The sequence below is a fragment of the Dendrobates tinctorius genome, unplaced genomic scaffold (genome assembly GCF_039654945.1).
Source record: "Dendrobates tinctorius isolate UK_male_01 unplaced genomic scaffold, ASM3965494v1 ptg000151l, whole genome shotgun sequence".
Lineage (NCBI taxonomy): Eukaryota > Metazoa > Chordata > Amphibia > Anura > Dendrobatidae > Dendrobates > Dendrobates tinctorius.
Window position 1 is genome coordinate 9,828,398 of NW_027361818.1, and position 22,180 is coordinate 9,850,577.

General features: G+C 45.1%; 1 protein-coding gene across 1 annotated transcript; it reads right to left on the reverse strand.

Annotated features, from left to right (window-relative positions):
- Positions 1–19,058: 19,058 nt before the first annotated feature.
- LOC141049981 (uncharacterized) lies at positions 19,059–21,923 on the reverse strand. The gene is made up of 2 exons (XM_073546818.1): positions 20,970–21,923; positions 19,059–20,754 (listed from the first exon to the last, which is right to left on the reverse strand). The coding sequence occupies exon 2, from the start codon at positions 20,444–20,446 to the stop codon at positions 19,118–19,120; it is 1,329 nt and encodes a 442-aa protein (XP_073402919.1). The 5' UTR covers positions 20,447–20,754; positions 20,970–21,923; the 3' UTR covers positions 19,059–19,117.
- Between the last annotated feature and the right edge of the window lie 257 nt (positions 21,924–22,180).

Genomic DNA, 22,180 nt, shown 5'->3' on the forward strand with positions numbered 1-22,180 from the left:
CCTCTCTGGAGGTATACCAAAAACAGTTCCAGGAGCTGATGGTCATTTTCTTACTACTTTTGTTTTCTCAAAATTGTTTTGTTTTTGAGCTCTAAAAAGCTGGTAATTTCAATCTGCTCAAAAATTTCAAGTGTTTTGAGCTAGTAGAGGTTAGAGGAATACATTCTAGGCCAAAAATTGCGGAGAAAGAAAACTAAGTGAAAAAGAACCGGAATGAGAGAATTTCTGGCTGCCGCATCTGCGCACAGTTCCAGGAGGTCGGATAGATTTCCGACTTCGTCCCCTTAAAGTGGGGACGTTGTCCCGCAATGCATAGACCCAGTTTTGCACACTTGTGGCAGAATGTAGGAGAGAGTGGGCTCTCTCTACCCCGATGGAGGGCGGTTGTTTCTCTGGTTCCCTGACTCGGGTAAACGACTTGGAATGTGGTCCCTCTTGGTATGAAAGTGGCAAACTCCGGCTTAGACTGAACTTCCTCAGCTCCAGGAGGGACTTTTGCTGGTCATGCGTCCCAAGTGAGAGAAGCAATCCCGGGGTACCTGAGCCTGACCAGACCCTCCTCGGTGGTCCCTGGTCCTCTGAAGGGTGATGGCTGTCAGGAGGGCAAATTTGGAGTCCTCGTGGGAAGGGGGGTTCTGGTAGGCAGATGCCCCTTCTGACCTTGTCCCCTCAGAGCAGGCTCGATGGTTTAACAGTTTCACCGGGGCTTGGTTCTCTTTATTGGGACGAGTTGTATATGTCTGTAGGGATACCTGGGATCTACTTCTGTGCCATGTCCCTGCTTGTTCTTCGACTCACTGGTTGAGTTAGTAGGATTCGTTACCTCCGGAGCGGTTTCCATACTGCCTCCCTGCTCATTCTCTGATGCACTGGTTGAAGGCATTACTGGTGACTGATTCTCGGCTTCATCCTTCTTTCCTGCATTTACCACCAACTCGTGGGCATGACACATCTGTCTTCTCCCGGTAAACTCTCTCATCCAAGTCGTTTGTATGTGCCAAGTCCCGTGCAAACAGTCGCTTTTCGCAGTCGGTGTATTGTGAAGTAGTCCATGTTTCACATACCCGTCGTACTAGGTGGCTTGTGATGTTTGGGAGGATCAGTCTCTCAGCCTTATGGTTTCTGGCCTCACTCAGTTTTAACCCTACGGCATCTGGCCTCACTCTGTTGCTGCCCTTGGGCTTCTGGCCTCACTCTGTTGCTGCCCTTGGGCTTCTGGCCTCACTCTGTTGCTGCCCTTGGGCTTCTGGCCTCACTCTGTTGCTGCCCTTGGGCTTCTGGCCTCACTCTGTTGCTGCCCTTGGGCTTCTGGCCTCACTCTGTTGCTGCCCTTGGGCTTCTGGCCTCACTCTGTTGCTGCCCTTGGGCTTCTGGCCTCACTCTGTTGCTGCCCTTGGGCTTCTGGCCTCACTCTGTTGCTGCCCTTGGGCTTCTGGCCTCACTCTGTTGCTGCCCTTGGGCTTCTGGCCTCACTCTGTTGCTGCCCTTGGGCTTCTGGCCTCACTCTGTTGCTGCCCTTGGGCTTCTGGCCTCACTCTGTTGCTGCCCTTGGGCTTCTGGCCTCACTCTGTTGCTGCCCTTGGGCTTCTGGCCTCACTCTGTTGCTGCCCTTGGGCTTCTGGCCTCACTCTGTTGCTGCCCTTGGGCTTCTGGCCTCACTCTGTTGCTGCCCTTGGGCTTCTGGCCTCACTCTGTTGCTGCCCTTGGGCTTCTGGCCTCACTCTGTTGCTGCCCTTGGGCTTCTGGCCTCACTCTGTTGCTGCCCTTGGGCTTCTGGCCTCACTCTGTTGCTGCCCTTGGGCTTCTGGCCTCACTCTGTTGCTGCCCTTGGGCTTCTGGCCTCACTCTGTTGCTGCCCTTGGGCTTCTGGCCTCACTCTGTTGCTGCCCTTGGGCTTCTGGCTTCACTCTGTTGCTGCCCTTGGGCTTCTGGCCTCACTCTGTTGCTGCCCTTGGGCTTCTGGCCTCACTCTGTTGCTGCCCTTCAGTGTTCAGATTTTTTACAATACTGCCACAGTTTTGTTTGTTACCCTTTGGTAGAGCAGAATTGTCTTGTATAAAGTTTCGCATACGATATTACTGCGCCAAACTTGATTCGCTCAGTTCCGTGCATATGACATTACTAAATTTGCTTTCTACCTTGTGCAATGCGCAGTTGTGTGACAAATTGTGCACACACGGTTTTTCTGCGCCAAACCTGTTTTGCGCAGTTCCGTACACAAGACAGTACTGCCCCGAATGTTTTACACTTGATGAATGTTTCTTTCCCTGTGCAGTGAGAAATTATGTAACACAAAGTTGAGTTTCTCGTATATTACTGCGCCAAACTCGATTGTTTCCATTCCGTGCACCTGACAATACTGCCCCGAATGTTTAGATTACTAATGTGCTTCCTGCCGTGTGCAGTGTGCGTGTGTGGGACACAATGTTGCATTGTACATTAGATTTTACGGTGACAAACCTGTTTTGCGCAATTCCATACAAATGACCGTTTTCAAGTTTCCTTCCCTGTGCAGTGAGCCATTATACAATGGAAAGATGAGTTTTGCATATGATTTTAGTGCAACAAACTTATTTTGCGCAGTTCCGTACAAATGACAAATAGTCCCCCAAATCTTTTGAAATTGCTGAATGTGTTTCCTTCCCTGTGTACAATTCACAGTACATCCCCCAAAGTGCTAAATACTACAATACCTTCAACAGCCCCTAATATGCTGAATCCTATATTTCATGTCCCCCAAGTGACTATTCCTATAAATGACACATTTTGGGGTACATTTGAGATGACTCATTTTAGGGGTGCAGCTGCCTAAAGTACTAAATCCTGCCTCCCCAGGTCACCACTTCTGTATTTTTCATGCATTCCTGGTTTTTGGTTATTGGCTTACAGTAACTGATATGAAAATCTGACCAAAAAATCTGACATGCCCTACAGTGTGTTTTCACTTAAATCCTGTGTTTTATTTCTGTATTGTAGAGTGAGCAGCATGTACTGTGGAAACAAATCTGCTAGAGTGTAGTATAAAAAATGCACATTAGATGGCAGTACAGTCCGCTCTCAGTGCAAGGCATTGCTGGGGGAGGGGGGGCTACACTTTCTGTATTGAAGCTTATCTCTGAGAAGACATTGAATGTTAAGTGCTTGTATAGGGGAGGTTTAAAATAAATCTGCTAGAGTATAGTATAAAAAATACTCACTAGATGGCAGTATAGTCGGCTCTCAGTGCATTGTTCTGTATTTCCTCCCCACAACTCCAGGCTTCTAATTTTGGCAGCTGTGGGGCTGCACAATGCATCTCTATGGGAAATCTGTGTATGACCGATATCTCTTTGCTTTCTTTGAACACAGTGCGACACCTGAATGTTTTTGGGGCAGGTCAGATGCAATTTGAGGAGTTACCCTGACCCCCCCTCCAGTTTTACAGTAGAATGCACTCCCCATCGGCCTCCATGCAGTAGAATGCACTCCCCATCGGCCTCCATGCAGTAGAATGCACTCCCCATCGGCCTCCATGCAGTAGAATGCACTCCCCATCGGCCTCCATGCAGTAGAATGCACTCCCCATCGAAAGCTAATTACCAGACTGAGGTGAGGGAACAGTTCTTGGGGCTGTGGGGTGCTCTGTTGGGCATTTGTGCCCCCTCATGCCTGCACCACCAGGACCATTTTTATCCATGGACATCCACGCTCTAACCCCCTGAATTCAGATTCCCTGGGCAGCAGGGTGACAAGTGATGTCTCTGTGTGTAGGTGGCATCCTGGACAATATTCCTGCCAAGTTTGGTTTGCCTAGTACCTTCTGCTGGGTAGTTGTGGGGTTTGAGAACCCCAAAATCTGCCGCAGGCCTCAAACTGTCTATTTGAACCTGCTCTCCAAATCAGACGTTGGGGCCCCTGGTGGGACTTCTGGTAATAAAGTCCAGGATAACAAAGGTGCCATGCCCGAGAGCCTGCCAAGTAGTAGAACACAAAAAACTATATCTATCTAGCAGTCTGTCTATCTGTGACCATTAATTAAAATCAAGCTACCAGTAATTAGGGGAATGACTTGTATTTGCTTTTCCCCTCGGCCACTGATGAATATCTGGGCAGTGTGTCTCGCTTTTATACCACAGTTCTACTACATAGATTTCTCGGCCTTTTTCAGACATGTTTCTTTAAAGTAGTATTTAAAGTTTATTAACCTTCTATATAAACGTTAGTATAAAAACACAGGTATATGCACAGCAAGTTTAAAAAAGGAATATCAAACCGTTTACATGACACAGTAATGGCTGACCTTGGCACTCCGAGCCTGCCATAGCAACGGGCAGCAGTGGAGGCGTGCTGGGAGTTGTAGTGTTACAACCACTGAAGAGCCAAGGCTAGCCAACACAATTCCAGTCCTATGTATGAGCTCCGGCTGTCACTTGTCCAGCCAGCTCAGATCTTCTCCTTCTCCATAGGAACGTCTCTTCACACCGTAATCAAAAAGTTCATAAATGTCTTCATTTGCCTCAAATAATATTATTGGAATTTTCCCACCCTTCCCATATTTCAGAACCGGCTTTAGTCTCTTACGCGAGAGGTTTATCAGGCGTCCAGATGTTTAAGGCATTTGTAAGTGGCAGTCGCAGGGTGCCTGGGTTGCATTTATGCACATTTTATCTCCTTTCTCCTGGAAGAAGAAGATATAGCACTTTTCATCTGTGATTTTTCTTTGTAACTCTTCTTCTTTTCCTCCCATTAAGAAACCGTGGTAATCGCAAACAATGTCTCCTTTTCTAAAGACCTGTGTGGGCTTTATGGATTGTCCACCCAGCTTTCTATTTCTAACCATTTGTCCGGATTTTTACGGGATGTGTGAGGTCTCCAGGCCTTTAGAACAATCTCAGCTATCGGTATGTTGGTCTGCCAGCCCTGTTCCTTCATGTACACCATGAGTTGCTGTTTGCTGTGAAGATTTCTGAATTTTTCTGCAAAAAGATAAAGCAAAATATTGTAAAATAGTCAGTATGCATACAAAACAACACATGAAATTGTTGCACAGGAACACCAACTTCTTGAATACATTGGCCTATTCCTTCCATTATAATGAGCAGAATTGCACACCCACAAAAATAATGTTGGTGAAAGACTGTGCCATTGTTGACTTAGGTCTTTTTAGACACCGGTATGATCTACCTCCCTCCCCAACAGCCCCGATTGCAATAACACAGTGACTTATGAAAACAAAGAGTGGCGAAATAATAAACATAACATAGATCTAAAAGGCCGCAGTTAATTAAATATGTAGTATTTCCTAAAAAAAAAAAGGATTAATATCCCAAAATGCTTATCACATAAACATATGAAATCAACTGGAAATTACCAACAAAACATGCTTGAGTAATTATATAGTTTCAAAAGTTTAACTACAGTATTTTTGTAGAAAATTGGAAGCAAATAAGCTAGGAGGCCTAAAACGCACCAGGTATGCATGCTAGGGTTAACAACTGATAATATTAGAATTATAGATTCTGAAAAAAAAAAAACACACAACTTAACATCATTATCTATACGAAGCTTGTACTGCATCCTTCTATATTGGTCTTGTGTGTATTGTGCCAAGTTCCTACTTGATTCTGCTCACTTGGCTAGGGTTGGAGGTTGCGTATTTATATCAACTGGATGTCTTTTAAGCAGCCTCTTGAAAGTCACTTCTTTTAAACCCTTAATTTCCTCTGTATATGATGCATCTTCTTCATCTTGTTCTCCTTCATTGTCTTCCAAGTCATTTTCTGTCCTCTTCCTTTTTCTAGATTAAACAGACATGCAGGTCAATTACTATAGTTGATCTATAGTCTTGGAGGATCTACCATCATGGTTGGTGAGGAATGGTTGAGAAGAAATGTAGAGGAGTCCACAGGGGCGTTTGATTAAATAGACCACATACGAGGTATCACACGTGGTGTAATCCTTTATCTTGTAGCATTTGCCAGAGTATGGATGGTAAAAGTGGTCCCCCTTCAAAACATTGCTACATTGGTTGCAATGTAGACAAGGATGAGTACCAGTCTTAGGATATGATAAAAGTCTGTGTGTCGAGGTTCGAAACCCCGAGCCGATGTTTGCTATTATAAACTTGTCACGAATATTACATGGACGTTTATAGCAGGGCAGGAAATATTGCTGAAATTGAGGAACATCCCGGGTGTGCTTCCCTCAAGAGATTCCAGTATTTCCTGATTGTCCGATGGCAGATGTGTACATAGGAGTGAAAAGTATTTACGAAGGGTACCCGTCCAGTGATGGGTTGTTTGAATGATGTCTGTGGCTGAAGGGCATCATTTAATACCTCTGGTGGATAACCCCTCACCCTCAATTTATCGTACATTTCCCTCATTTTACCATTGCTTTTAAGAGGCTCTGTGACAATTCCTAATCTGTTTGAATTGGGATCGAGATATGGATTTTTTTTGTGGATAATGGATGGAGACTTTGGTAGTAGAGAAGACTATTGCGATCTATAGTCTTTACATATAGATCTGTGCTTAGAGTACCATTGTCATCCTTGATGACCATGGTGTCCAAAAAGCTAACTTGATGTGTGTCCTTGGTGATGGTGAACTTAAGACCAGGCCATGCTTGATTAAGCATGTTAAAGAAATCGTCCAAAGAGTCAGACGAGCCTGTCCAGATGCACAATATCATCAATAAATCTTTTCCATATTATGCAATGGGTTCTAAATAGTGAGTTTAGATAAATTATCTCATCCTTAAAAGTGGCCATATAAGTGATAGCATACAGCGGTGCAATATTAGATCCCATTGCGGTCCCTTTTGTCTGCAAGTAGAAAGTGTCCTCAAATGGGAAATAGTTCCTAGTGAGGACCACTGTCAATAACTCAAGACATCGAATTGGATTCCAGCCTGACTTATCTGAGTGTGTGAGTAACCGTTTGACACACCTGATTCCCTGGTTGTGCGGGATACACGTATATAGGTCTTTGACATTGAAGGAGACTAAAAGAATCCTTCAGGATTGTGCCAAGGGTTTGGATTACTCTGAGAAAGTCCCCAGTGTCCAATAGAAAAGATTGTGATCTATGCGTGAGCAGAGTCAATATCTTCAAGAAGATGGACAATGAAGACAGGGTAGACTGTGAACGTGACGATGGGTCAGCCTGGAGGGCAGTCAAGACTCATATGTACCTTGGGGAGTATATAAAAGACTGGATTAAGAGGGTTTGTCTTAGTCAAAAAATCTCGTGTTTTGGAGTCAACTACTTATTTTTCAGTGTAAGCAGTGAGAATGACGTCTATGAAGTCTGACTCTTCGTGTAGGGTCCTGTGTTAATTTGGTGTAAACCGAACTATCATTAAGTTGCTGGGTGGCCTCCTTAATGTAATCCGTCTTGTCCATGACCACGATGGCTCCGCCTTTGTCGGCGGGTTTAATGATTGTTAGTGTAACTACGGAGAGACTCTAAGGCTTGAAAATCTTTAAAGAGTTTAGATTTGGGGAGAAATGTAATTTGCCACTCTCCATGTCGTGACTGAGTTTAGAAAAAGCTTGCTCAATAAAACTAATGAGAGATTCCACAGCATGGGAACTCAGTGGAGGTCTGTAGGAACTCTTGTTGCGGAGGCCTAATTGGTTGATGGAAGTTAGTGACTCCTAGAGGGTGCAGGGACCTGCTCATTGTCATTTTTTGCAAAGACTATTGGTAAATTTTTCATCATCCATTTACTATATCCGCGTTCGGCTAGGCAGAGTTTTAAATCCTCCGCTTGTTCAAAAAGTATCTCTGGTGTTAGAACATAGCCCACGAAGTTGTAAAAATTGCCCCGTGGGGACAGACTGAATGATGTGTCTAGGATGGGAGGAAGAGGCATGCAATAGCATGTTCGTTGCAGTTGCTTTACAGAAAATGTTCGTCTGTATCTCCCTGCTAGCATCTCTCGAGTTTAACATCCAGGAGTTAAATCTGATCATATTTCACATGATGAGTAAGATGAATGTTGCGATCGTTGTTCAAAAAAAGAAAAAAATTATTAATGGATTCAACTGATCCCTGCCAGATCAGCAATATGTCATCAGTGTAGCGCGTCCAAGATAGGACGCAGCGCATTGATGTCGGCTGATCTGACAGGAAGAGATCCCTCTCCCACAGCCCCAGGAAAAGACTAGCATACGCTGGCGCATAAGAAGCCCCCATAGCTGTCCCCTGGAGCTGTGGGGAAAAGGACCCCTTAAAAACCAAAAAAATTATGGGTTAATATAAACTCCAATATTTCTAATGCCAAATTTTTGAATTCCACAGGGAGGACAGATGCACTGAGAAAAATATCAATCGCTCTTAGGCCATCTTTGTGACGGATGCTGGTGTACAGGGACTCGACATCCGCTGTCAGCAGCATTGCATCACTATCAACGCGGAGGCCAACAACCCTGCAGAGGAGCTCGCCAGTGTCCTATAAAATAGTAAGACAATTCCTCCACCAAGGGTTTTAATTTGAAATCTATTCTTTTGTTAACATTCTCTAGATACACGGGTATTACATACCTGGTAATGTGTTTTTTCATGACACATGACGGCACCACGAGAGAGGGGATCCGCCCTACGAGGACAGGAAACCTTCAAGATAAAAGGGGCGGCTCCTCTCTCCGCATCAGTTGTTTTACAGAGCACGAGAGGAACTCCGCACTTTAGTGGACACACAAATAATACATATTTTATACTGCTAAATTTCCAACACCAAGGGAGTGTATAATACTAACAAAACACCCAACTAATGACGTGATCAAATAGGGCGGGAATATAAGGGTGCCGTCATGTGTCATGAAAAAACACATTACCAGGTATGTAATACCCGTGTTTTTCCATTCTACATGACGGCACCACGAGAGAGTTACAGAGATTTGTATTCTCTTTAGGGGGGGATCACTGCCTGTAACACTCTTCTCCCAAATGTGAGATCAGAGGCAGCAGATAGGTCTAATCTGTAATGTCTGAAAAAGGTAGATGGAGAGGACCAAGTGGCCGCCTTACAGATTTGGTCGATGGAGGCGTCCGCTCTCTCCGCCCAGGACGTTGCCATGGCCCTCGTGGAGTGGGCTTTTAGGCCCTCTGGAACAGCCCTGCCTGCACTACTATATGCTAGTATGATGGCCTCTCTCACCCATCTAGCTATAGTTTGCTTAGAGGCTTTAAGGCCTTTCCTTGCCCCCTGATATGAGACAAATAAGGCCCTCTGTTTCCTCCATGGTTTTGTCACCTCTAAATACTGTAGGATACATCTCCTAACGTCTAAGCAATGTAATCTCTCTTCCTTTTTGTTAACGGGGTTAGGACAAAAGGATGGCAAGATTATTTCCTGAGCTCTGTGGAATTTCGACACTAACTTAGGGAGGTATGCTGGATCTAATCTTAACACGACTCTATCGTCCATAACCTGAGTGTATGGCGGGTCTGCTGATAGTGCGTGTAAGTCCCCAACCCTACGTGCCGATGTGAGTGCCACTAACAAGGCTGTTTTTAAAGTTAACACTTTATGTGATGTTGCGTTTATTGGTTCAAATAGGCTTTCCGTTAGAGATGATAGGACTAAATTTAGATCCCAGGGAGGAGGTTTAGGAGATGGGACAGAGTCAGCTCTAGTACAGGCCCAGATAAATATGGCGACCCATCTATCGTTTGCCAGGTCATAGTTGAATAATGCTGCCAGGGATGAGACGTGTACTTTCAGGGTGCTGACCGCTAAACCCAAGTCTAAACCCCTTTGTAGAAACTCTAGCACTGCCCTCACAGGTACTTCCCCCTCCTGTATTGGGCCTGAGGTGGACAAAAATTTTCTCCATATTCTCACGTATATTTTTGTAGTCACTGGCTTTCTGCTACTGATTAGGGTGGCAATCAACCTTGCTGAAAAACCTTTCTTCTCTAACAGTGACCTTTCAAATTCCAGGCTGTCAAATGCAGCCTGGAATTCGGAGGGTGATTGAAGGGACCCTGTGTTAGGAGGTCGTGGTCCTCTGGGAGCACCCATGGGTCTGTCACTGACATCACTCTTAGCCAATAGAACCACGGCCTTTTTGGCCAAAAGGGAGCTATCATAATTACTCTGGCTTGGTCCTCCCTGATCTTCTTCAGGACTAATGGAATGAGGCATATCAGAGGGAAGGCGTACAGGAGACCTGATGTCCATTTTATCCTGAAGGCGTCTACCGCCAGTGGCATGTCTGCTGGCCTTAGGGAGCAGAATTTTTGAACTTTTCTGTTGGTTTTTGAGGCGAAGAGATCTATTATGGGTTTTCCCCACCTCTGCACAATTTGTTGAAAAATGGACTCTTTTAGGCACCATTCGCCTTGCTTTAAGCGGTTTCTGCTCAGAAAGTCCGCCTTCAGGTTGTCCACGCCTCGGATATGCAGGGCTGATAATGAGAGAAACTGATGTTCCGCCAGAGTCAGGATTCTTCTTGCTATTTCCATTAATGCCCAAGAACGGGTGCCCCCCTGATGGTTCACGTATGCAACTGCTGTACGATTGTCCGATAGGACTTTCACATGATGTCCTCTCAGGTGTGTCAGCAATCCTTCCAGCGCTCTTTCGATGGCTAGTAGCTCCCACTCGTTTGAGGATAGATCTTTTTCCTCCTGAGCCCAAGGATCTTGGAGCCATAGGGTGTCTAGATGGGCTCCCCAGCCCCAGGGACTGGCATCTGTCGTGACTACTCTGGAGGCTGTATATGTCCAGGGTACACCCCTCGGAAAGGACTCTATCTGTAACCACCATCTTAGTGACTGGAGTACAGGATCCGGGATGGTGAGCTTCTGTTCTAACTGCCCTTGAAGCGCCAGAGCGCTTTGTAACACACACCACTGAAGTTCCCTTGTGTGAAATTGAGCCCATTTTACCGCTGGTATGCAGGAGTTTAGGGACCCCAACACTGACATGGCTTTCCTCAGAGTCATTGTTGGCTTTCCTAATGTTGTCCTGATTAGATTTTTGATTTTCTCTTCTTTCTCCTTTGGGAGGCGACATTCCTGTATTACCGAGTCTATTGTTAGGCCCAAAAAATTCTGGACCATTGTTGGCTCCAATCTGGATATTTTGAGGTTCAGTTGCCAACCCATAGTCTGAAGAGTCTCTATCACTATCTTGACTTGTTCCTGACAGTGAGCGAAATCTTTCCCCACTATCAAGAAGTCTTCCAGATATGGTATTACTAGAGCATCTTTTTCTCTGAGATGTGCCGTGACCTCCGCAATTAATTTCGTGAAGACCCGGGGGGCTGTTGCTACCCCAGAGGGCAGAGCCTTGTACTGAAAGTGATGCCACTGAGATTTTATCTGGACTGCCACCCTGAGATATTTGCGGTCTTGCTGCCGGATCGGGACGTGATAGTAAGCATCCTTGAGATCCAGGACCGACATGTAACACCGAGGGAAGAGGAGTTTCACTGTAGATCTTATCGTCTCCATCTTGAATGATGGGACTACTAGATACTTGTTGAGGCCTTTCAGATTTATAATCGTCCTCCAGGAATCGTCTGGTTTCTTTATCAGAAATAGGGGGGAGTAAAAGCCTTCCTTCTTTTCTTTTTCTGGAACTTCTTCCAGTACGAGTTTTTGTATAAGCGATAATACCTCCTCTTCCAAACTCTTTTGTCTTTCTTGAGATGATTGTACCGGAGTTTGAATGAATTTTTGTGGTGGCCAGTGGTGGAATTTTAACTCCAGACCTGACCCTACTATCTGTCGGATCCAGGTGCTGGATGAGATCCTTTCCCAGGCTGGGAGGAAGTGAGAGAGCCTTCCCCCCACCTGAGAAGGACCGTCACTGGGCGGGTTTTTTGGCTTCTCTTGGGGGCTTACTGAAATAGAAGCCTCTCCTCTGTATCATCTGTCAGAATTGTTTCTGTCACGATCTTTAAATTGTTGTCTTCTGAATTTTCGGCCCCTCTGAAAGGAGCGCCGAAAGGCTTGAAATGGTTGTTTCGGAAAATTCTTTTTTGTATCACTCGCTTTTTCCAACACTTAATCCAATGCCGGACCGAATAAGAAATTTCCTTCACATGGTAGAGAGCAAAGTTTCATTTTTGCCTGAGTGTCCCTATCCCAGGATGAGGATGCCTCTTCCTCAAAGGGGTATCTCCTCTTCAGGGAATTCGTTATCTGGGACTTCCTTTCTGGTTTTTCCCATTCGCGTTTTATGAGTGCTTTCAGTTGCTCATTAACAGGGAAGGTCTTACGTTTTTTCTTTTGCAGTCCACTGAACATGAGTTCTTGGGCTGTCTTTTTTGCTCGCTCTTCTACTAGCCCCATGGTAGATCTAACTGCTTTACTGAGTTCATCCGTAGTTTCTACTGGGAACGTATCTTCCCCGTCCGAGCTACTTCCTGAATACTGCGTCTTATTTGAGTCGTCCTCTGACCCTGTAGAGTCTTGTTGAGAGACCCCTGAGGGGCTTGATCTCCTAGTTTTCCTCTCTGTATCTACAGATTGTAATGCTCTTACTGACTTGGAAATTTCTGTCTGAATTATGGACCTCAGACTATCCGAAAATGAGGGTGTCTCCTCCGCTATGGTCTTGTTAATGCACTCCTGGCATAACTTTTTGTTCCAGGCTGCTTCTACAGGACTTTTACATAAAGCACATTCTTTATTTTTAGACTTTCCTCTACATTTCTTAGGGACCTCCTATACTCCACCCCGCCAATGTATGTAAGAGGAGGAGGAGAGGGAAGGGAGGAGAAAAGAGAATCAGAACAGACATTAGATTACTGGACTTTCTCGAAGTTCACTCACCACTCGGGCGCTTCACAGAACGGGTACCGGATCTGGAGGCTGACTGGTCCTTTCACTGTCTCCCAACGAGACTATGGACCCCTCTTTCCTGCGGTGATGATCCACCCGTGCGCTGCCCGAGTGGCTCACACTACTGCTGCGGCGTGTCTTTGCTTTCTCCTCTGAGCACGACCGCCTCTCCTTTGCTTCCTGGCGCGGTTGCACATGCTCTGGCGAAGGGCTCTCCATTATGCTGCCTATGGCTGCGAGTAGTCACCTCCAACTCAAAATTGGTTCTGTGACGCCTGCTCGCCATTTCTGGCGATCTTAAATAGCACCTCTTCTTTTTTTTCTTTTTTTTTTTTTGGACCACCTGGTCCCGCACCTGCCCCGCTAGTGTCTGTGTGGACGCGCGCGCGCACGTGCCCTCTGCGTGCCCCCCGGGACCGTGCACACCTTCTGCCTCTCGCAGCCGCGGTGCTGTCTACTTCCGGGTCGCACGCAACCACTTCCGGTTCATCGGCCGTCATGCGCACTCCCAACGCGCGCGCCTCCCGGTGCGGCCATACGAACCTAGGCCAGGTGAGCACCTGGGCCTTACTTGCTTCGGGGCCCCCAGACACCCCTTACCTGCCCAATGGCCTGGCCACCACTGACTGCAGGTATACCTTTCCTTTCCGCTGCGGGGTCCGGTGTCTGGTTTTCAACAGGGAGGCTACACTGTCTGTGGCCTCCGAGGAGCCTTTTTCTCTACCCGGGCACCGATGTGTCTCCTGGGCTGCATGGCCACTGTATGTCGACAGGGAGGGAACACTGCAAGTGGCCTCCCTGGACCTTCTTTGTGTGCTGTCATCTTGGAGGGTCCACCGCCAAGGTACCCCGCTTCGCCTGGGCATCTGCCCTACCGGCTGTGGCTATGCCTTCGCTCAGGGGGGACATAGGCATATATGGCCCCCGAGGCGACTACCGGTACCCGGCGTCGGGTGTAGCAAAACCATGCCTGCCATTAATCACCCGACCCGGATCCAGGCATCTTCTTTCTTCAAAATCTTCAAGAGGCTTTCATCTTGAGGGTTCCCCGTCGAGGACAGGAAACCAACTGATGCGGAGAGAGGAGCCGCCCCTTTTATCTTGAAGGTTTCCTGTCCTCGTAGGGCGGATCCCCTCTCTCGTGGTGCCGTCATGTAGAATGGAAAAAGTTCCCTTTCCCAGAACTTATTGGACAACCAGGTGGGGCCTTGCATGTTCTTGTGAATCTTAGGCAACAAATAGAAAGTAGCAATGGTGGGTAAAACCACCATCAGATCTGTGGCCAACTCCTTGGTGATGACACCACCATCTCTAGCCCTACTGATGATGTTGGTCAATTGAGTAGTATAGGCAGAAAAGGGGTTAAAGGTAAGCTTCTTATAACAAATCTTGTCATTAAGTTGACGAAAGGCCTCCTTCTTATAATTAGACTTCGGCCAAATGACAATATTACCCCCCCTTGTCCACCTGTTTCAAAAACTACATCAGAAAAATTCACAAGAACACGCAGGTGGACCCGCTCCTCTGCTGTAAGGTTGTCCTGACGTATATGTCGGGGAATATCTAATTAATCCTTAGTGACAATCTGAAAGAACAATTCGATATTGGAGCAAGAGGAGAGGGGAAACTTATTGGAACGCGGTCTAATTGATGGAGCAATCTTGCCTCCTTCTGTGCTATTGTGCTCCATGGATAGATCCTCTAAAGTGCGCAGTGCTATCTGTTCCTCCTCTGTAGGGAATAATTGAGAGATTAGGATAATAAAAAATGCCTTTTAAAAAACAAAGAACGTGCAAAAATATGGAGATCTTTAATGGTGGAAAAAATGTGCCGGTAGCAGATAGTCGCGGACAGTCGGATGTACTGCTGACATCGCGCAGGTGCCGCCGACCAGATATAGGAAGCTACATCATGGCATTCCATGCTGGCTGGCAAGCAGGGAGCGGTTCTCACCAGGGTCAAGTCTGATATGACGGTCCATGAAAGTACGGTCCAAATGTATCGACCGTCTGTTGGTAGTCTGGGCTGCAAGACAGCACCCCGAGACCCTTTACCCCTATACAGGGATCTGGAATTATAGCGGAGCCCAAGGGATAGCTACCTATGAGAGCAGCGAACCGGAGCAGGACGGTCGCTAGGAAGGCACTAATAAACGGAACCGAAAGCGGAGTCAAGGTCAAAGTCAAAACCGGGTGAGCAGCAGAGGTACAAACTCAGCAGGCTGTAGAAGGGTCAAACAATCCAAGCTAAGGTCAGAGTCAAAATAGTAATTAAGAATAGATCACTGGGGAAACCAAGACTATATCTGGTGGCCTGCAGGACAGGGTCCAAAGTATTTGAAGGACAGGGCTACCTCTCATAGGCTCACTGCCTGATGACCTAATCTGGACCGCCCCTAGAGCCAGGCCAGATGGCGATGCACGACTGGCACCACCCACTTCACCTCTGACATGAGAGCGAAGCCTGTGCATGGACACCTCTGTCACCATCATCACCCACAGGAGAAACACGGAGATGCCCAATGACCGAGGCATGCGTCAAAGGAGCGGGACCATATGAGGATATAGCCCTCCTATCACAGTCACCACCAGTCGAAGGAGTCCGGCGCCTCTCAGCGGCCAAGGCAGTAGCACCAGCCACCGAGTCTAACGGAGACGTGACAGTACCCCCCCATCTAAAAGGGGCCTTCGGACCCTCAAAACCCGGCTTGTTAGGATGAAGGAGACGAAACTTCCTGATAAAACCCATGGCATGGACGTTACTGGCAGGCACCCAGGACCTTTCCTCCGGACCGTAGCCCTTCCAATGCACCAGATACTGCACGGATCCTTTCACTAAGCGTGAATCAAGGATTCTTTGGACTTTGTATTCCAAAGCACCCCCGACCAAACCCTGAGGAGGGGACTGGACAGGACGAATTGGAGAGCGGTACAACTTGACAAGGGACTTATGGAATACATTGGGCAGTTTAAATGATTGAGGGAGATTCAGACGAAAGGCTACTGGGTTAATTACCTCAATTTCATACGGACCAATAAACCTGGGATCTAGTTTGGCAGACGGCACTTTGAGCTTATTATTCTTTGTAGAAAGCCAATCTTAGTCCCCAACCCCCAGGTCCGGGCCCTTGGAGCGCCGTCTATTAGCAGAAGAAGCTTGTCTAGTCTGAGCCCCTTTCAAGTTTATGTTGACTTCTGACCAGATAGTTTTTAACTGATCTATGGACCTTTCTACCCCAGGGAAATCTGACATCTTAGAAGAAAATGAACCAAAGCGCGGGTGCAGCCCATGATTACAGTAGAAAGGGGTAGTCTTGATGGACTCCTGGTATCGATTATTCATGGCAAACTCTGCTAGCGGCAGGTGTTCCACCCAATTGGACTGATGCTCAGAGACATAACTTAGATACTGCTCAAGAGCTTGGTTGGTGCGCTCAGTTTGACCATTGGTTTCAGGGTGATAGGCAGATGAAAAGGACAATTCAATTCCAATCCGTTTACAGAATACCCTCCAAAATTTCAAAACGAACTGGGTGCCCCTGTGGGATGCAATATTCACATGAGCACCTTGCAATTGTACAACATGAGTAATGAATAGTTGGCTCATGGTCTCGGAATTAGGTAATCCAGACAGAGGAACAAAATGACACTGCTTACTGAATCTATCCACCACCACCCAGATCCACGTCTTCCCTTCTGAGAGCGGTAGGTCAGTAATTAAGTTCATGGAGATATGAGTCCAAGGACCTTCAGGGGTAGGCAAGGACTGGAGCCACCTGGAGGGCGATTATGGGGAGACTTGGCATGAGCACAGGTTTCACAAGCCAGTACATAGTCCTTACAGTCCATTTCTATAGTTGGCCAAAAATTCCTGGTTACAAGTCTGATGGTGTTATTGATACCTGGATGCCCTGCAAGGACAGAACCATGCGATTCCTTCAGAACTTGAAGGCAGAATGTGGCCGGGACAAATAGTTTTTGGGGAGGACTAGTGTCAGGGGCTTGTTCTGGGGATCTTCGGATCTCTTCCAGAAGATCCAAAGACACAGTCGAAATAACAATCCCCTTGGCTAATATTGGAGTTGGTTCAGAGTCCTCAACCTGTGAGGGGCAAAAACTTAGAGAAAGGGCATCCACCCTTACATTTTTCGTACCCGGTTGGAAAGTGATAACAATCAAATCTAGAAAAGAACAAGGCCCCCACCCTGCCTGTCTAGGATTCAGTCTTTTTGCTGACTCCAAGTAGGTCAGGTTCTTGTGGTCAGTAATTACGGTGATCTTATTTTTGGCACCTTCGAGGAAGTGGCGCCATTCCTCGAAAGCCCATTTGATTGCCAATAATTCCCGATTACCTATATCATAATTCCTCTCGGTGGAAGAGAATTTTCGGGAAAAGAAGGCATATGGATGAAGTTGAGTGAGGGATGCAGTGCCTTGCAATAGCACTGCTCCTACTCCAACTTCAGAGGCATCTACCTCTACAATAAATGGGCGTTCCAGATCAGGCTGAACCAATATCTGATTAGAGGAGAAACATTCTTTACTACAGAAAACGCATGAAGTTCTTCAGGCTTCCAGTTAACCACATCCGCCCCTTTACGAGTCAAATCAGTGAGTGGTTTGGCTATCCCAGAAAAACCTTCAATGAATTTATGATAGTAGTTAGTGAAACCCAGAAATCGCTGCAGAGCCTTAAGAGACTTGGGTTGTACCCATTCCTTAAGGGGTTGGATTTTAGAAGGATCCATGCGAAACCCTTCAGCTGACAAAATATACCCCAGAAACTGTATCTCCTCGATCATGAAGACACATTTCTCTAGTTTGGCGAATAAAGAATGCTCTCGAAGTCTCTGGAGGATAGAACAGACATGTTGGACGTGCTTCATGAGGTCAGAAGAATAAATCGGGATGTCATCCAAATAAACGACCACATACACAACACAGATGTCTCTGAATATATCGTTGACAAAGTTCTGAAACACTGCAGGTGCATTACTGAGCCCGAACGGCATTACAAGATACTCCAAGTGGCCAAGGGGTGTGTTAAACGCGGTCTTTCACTCATCTCCTTTTCTTATACAGACAAGATTATATGCTCCTCGGAGGTCAAGTTTAGTAAACCAACGGGCTCCCAACAGCTGATTATAAGGGTCAGGGATGAGTGGAAGCGGATACTGGTTTTTCACAGTGATTGCGTTTAACTCACGGTAATCAATGCAAGGTCTGAGACCACCATCTTTATTTTCCACAAAAAAGAACCCGGCCCCAACTGGTGAGGTGGATGGTCTAATAAACCCTTTTCGTAAACTGTCTGCTATGTAGTCTTTCATATCCTGAAAACCTTTCTGGACCAGAGAGATTAAATATTCTCCCCTTTGGGAGACAAGAATCCAGTATCAAGTCTATGTGGCAATCGTACTCTCTGTAAGGGGGTAATTTCTCTGATTCCAATATAGAAAATACATCCTCATAATCCCTGAAAGCATAAGGTACAAAGGGAGGTGTGACCTTAACTTGGTTCACTCATAGCGATATACAGTTATCCTGACACTCTGAGCTCCAGCGCACCCAAGTGCCAGTCTATGACTGGATTATGTTTGCGTAGCCATGGCATACCCAGAATAACTGCGGATGATAAATCATTTATAACAAAAAATGACATGTTCAGCATGTAATGATCCCACTGAAATTGATACTTTCTTAGTGACAAAACCCACTCCACCCTGGACAATAGGTGTGCCGTTAATCGCAGTGGATTTAATGGGGCCATCAAGGCTTAGCAGTGGTACACCAAGATTCCTTGCTACTAGGAAATCTATAAAATTCCCTTCTGAACCACTATCTACATAAGCCTCCAAACACACAGATTTCTTAAGGTAGGACAAAGTAGGTAAAAAGACTTTTGGCCGCATCAGCCAATCACTTTTGGCCGAATCACGATTTAAATCACTAGTCAGTAAGGCTTGATTTAAATCAGTGATTTAAATCAAAGTTTCTACCTAAACTAGTTCTTGCTACTTTAACATGCAAGTAGATGAAGATTTTTAAAATCACTTTTTATATTACTTTTTTCTCCCCAGTTTAATGGGTTAATCATTCATATTTGGACACCACTGTTCTGTTGTACTTAGGAAGGAGAAAAATAATCCTGACCTTAATAACAATTTAAATAGATTTATTCAACTGAAACAATAACAACATTACAGCATAAGTTATTTGCTTAAACAAACATCCATGTTTGTTAACTAATTTATATATAGTTTAAGAAACTTAGACTGTCAGCCCAGCCGACACATGAAAAACTTAAATACTACTGTCCCTGCTGTCCTCTGTAGCTCACTTGTCGTCATCTTCATCATCATCTTCTTCTTTGTTCCTATTCATAATCTGGAAAAGAAAAACAAGCTTTCCTGCTTTATTGGGTCCCAACCGATTTCTCAATTTAGAATGAATGAGTCCAAAGGAAGAGATTATTCTTTCAACGCCTGCAGAAGAAGCTACTGCTGTTAAAAGTGAAATCATTACTTGAACAGTCTCTAAATCCAAGCGCTTAAGTGACTTCCACCAGTTTACTGGTGTGACCGACCTTAAAATATCTTCAGCAAACATATATTTCTTGAATGGTTCCCCCTTAGCTCTGAAGTTTATTATAGTTGGCATTAAAGATGGATGATTGCTGGATACCCATGTCATAGCTAACTCCTCTTCCTCTGCACTTAGGTTTTGACCCTGATATTGGATATTGACAATATTTGCCAAAAAATGAGCTGGAGTCAGTGCTTGTCCCATTCGTTTGTTTACTGCTTGTAATTTAATTCTGTCCATGTGTAGTTCTGTTAAGTGTTCACTCAGTTCCTTCCAAATTTCAACAGCATCCGCAATAAAACAGCTATTTTTCTGTATTTTGTTTAAAGCTTGAGAGATGGGTTTCAGGAAGCTCAGCATATGTTCAACATTTCTCTTAAGCCCAATGTTGAGGATTTTGGCCGTGACAGTGCCATCTATTTTATCTCGATTTTCTTCACAAAGTGTCATCAGAATAGGCCAGTTTTTGATATACTGCTCAAAACAGTCCACCACAGAGTTCCATCTAACATCTTGTGGGAGCGTTAGCTTGGTTCCACCCATCCTTTTCAGAACTGCTGCAGCAAAATGATTATTACGGAAGTATTTAGCAATTTCAACAACATTAGCCTTTATTTCTGGAACACTTAAGTCTTTGGCTAAGAGGTGCAGCAAATGAGCACTGCAACCATATGTTATTAGCAGCTTTGTATTCCCTCCCTGCTCTTCTAAATCTCTTCTCATCTTGGATACGTTTGCAGCATTGTCAGTGACCAAACTGCGTACTAGACTTTTGAATTTTTGTTCACATGTCGTTATAGCTTTTACTGCCACTTCTTGTAAGTATTCTGCTGTGTGTGCATTTCCTGACGTATCAGTTGTTTGTGCAAGGAAGACTTTACCACCTTCTGTTGTTATACAAGCACATACAATAGGATCATTGTGGACATTACTCCACCCATCAATACTTAGGTTAACAATTTTACCCTCCAGAGCTGTTGCACATTGCTCCATTTCTCTGTCATACACTTGATCCAGCAGTTTCCCTGCAACATCAGCTCTGCTGGGTGGACTGTATCCTGGTCTCAGTGACTGAACCATATTAATGAAATGTGGGTTCTCAGTCAGACGGAAAGAAGAGTTCTTTGATGAAAAAATTGCCCAGTTTATTTATGCAATCAACTCTTTTTCTAATCTGCTAGTTCTTATCACAAACCTATCTATGGTGGTTCCAGGAGGTAAAGGTTTTTTCTTCCTTTTGGGTGATGGTGATATGTGGCTGTGGGTGTCTGATGATGATGCTGCTGCTGCTGCTAATGAAGCACTATCCTGGATGGATAACTCTGAAACTGTAGAACAGGATGATGGTGATCTTGGAGGTGGATAGTTTCCAGAATCCATGAATTCCCCTAAACAAAAAAAGTCAATGCTGTTATTTTATTGTTTATACAATTTCTGCTTATTGTACACAACACATCACTGCCCCTGCCCCAAAAGGAATATTTGTTTTTCTTCATAACTGTACCAAATGACAGTAACATGCAGTAATAATAAGAAATATAATTTTTCTCACACATGACAGTTCAGTCTTTAGAAACAGGATTCAATAAAAATGTTTACCAACCTGAAGATCCTGCCTGTTCAGAAGTGTTTCTTTGGTCATCTTCATCACCGCACTTCTCATGATGTTGCCTCATTCGCGCCACCAGGCCTTGCATCTCTTTGTTGCATCGTTTGCATTTTGCACGCATGCCTGCCTTACCGATAGGCGAAGGAGCTTCATTAAAATATTCCCAAACTGGGTCTCTTTTACGGCCTGCTGCCATTATAAGGAAAGAATGTAATAAACCTCAGATCGTACACACAAACAGATCCAGACTTGTCTGTCTGTGGCTATGCTGCAGTATTGTGCTCAAAGTTTCACTTTCATTTTCTTGTCTGCTTGCCCTTCCTCCTCCTCACACTTAGATTCACATTCTTCTTGTGTTGTGCAGATCTATTCCACTCCAAACAATCAGAAACATATTGTCTAACTTCTTGGACTTGGCACTGAAGGGGTTGATTCTGTATTCATAGGTTTGTAGAACAATAGGATTAAGGTCTTTTTCTCAACTCTGTTCATGTTGTAACATTTTTGCCGTGAAGAAGAGGCTGGGACCTCTGCGGAGTCAAATTCAGTTTTGAGAACTGCGTAAGTAAAGCGAGCGTCTGTGATAATATAGGAGAGAAACTGCCCACTAATCCTACAGAAACCTCTGGAAGAGCATGGCATTGTGAATGTTACACATATACAGCCTTTATTCTACTGAGTTAAACAACTCAGCTTTATCTCATGATGGAAGAACCTTTGGATGGTAAAATATTTTCCTCAAAAAGCAGTTTATTGAGAAAAATCCGATTTAAATAAAAAAAATCCGATTTAAATAAAAAAAATCCTATTTTTTTTGATTTTTTAAAAAAAAACATTGATTTTTATCCACCCTGGTACAAGATGATGGGAGTGATCCTCCACAGGACTGAGCAATGAAGCAGGAAACTGGTGCTTTAGCTGCAGAATCAACTCGGAGAAAGAGAGGAAAATCAGGGGTAAGGTAATGCGTGTGTATATACAGTATGTGTGTGTATATATTTATATTATACTATATATAGCGTGTGTATGTATATATATATACATATATATATCAAACACACACACACACACACACACACACACACACACACACACACACACACACACACACACACACACACACACGGTTTTGGGCCAGATATAATGTAACGTCCATCTGTTGCGAGTCTGAGCTGCAAGTAAGAGCACCCCGAGACCCTTTACCC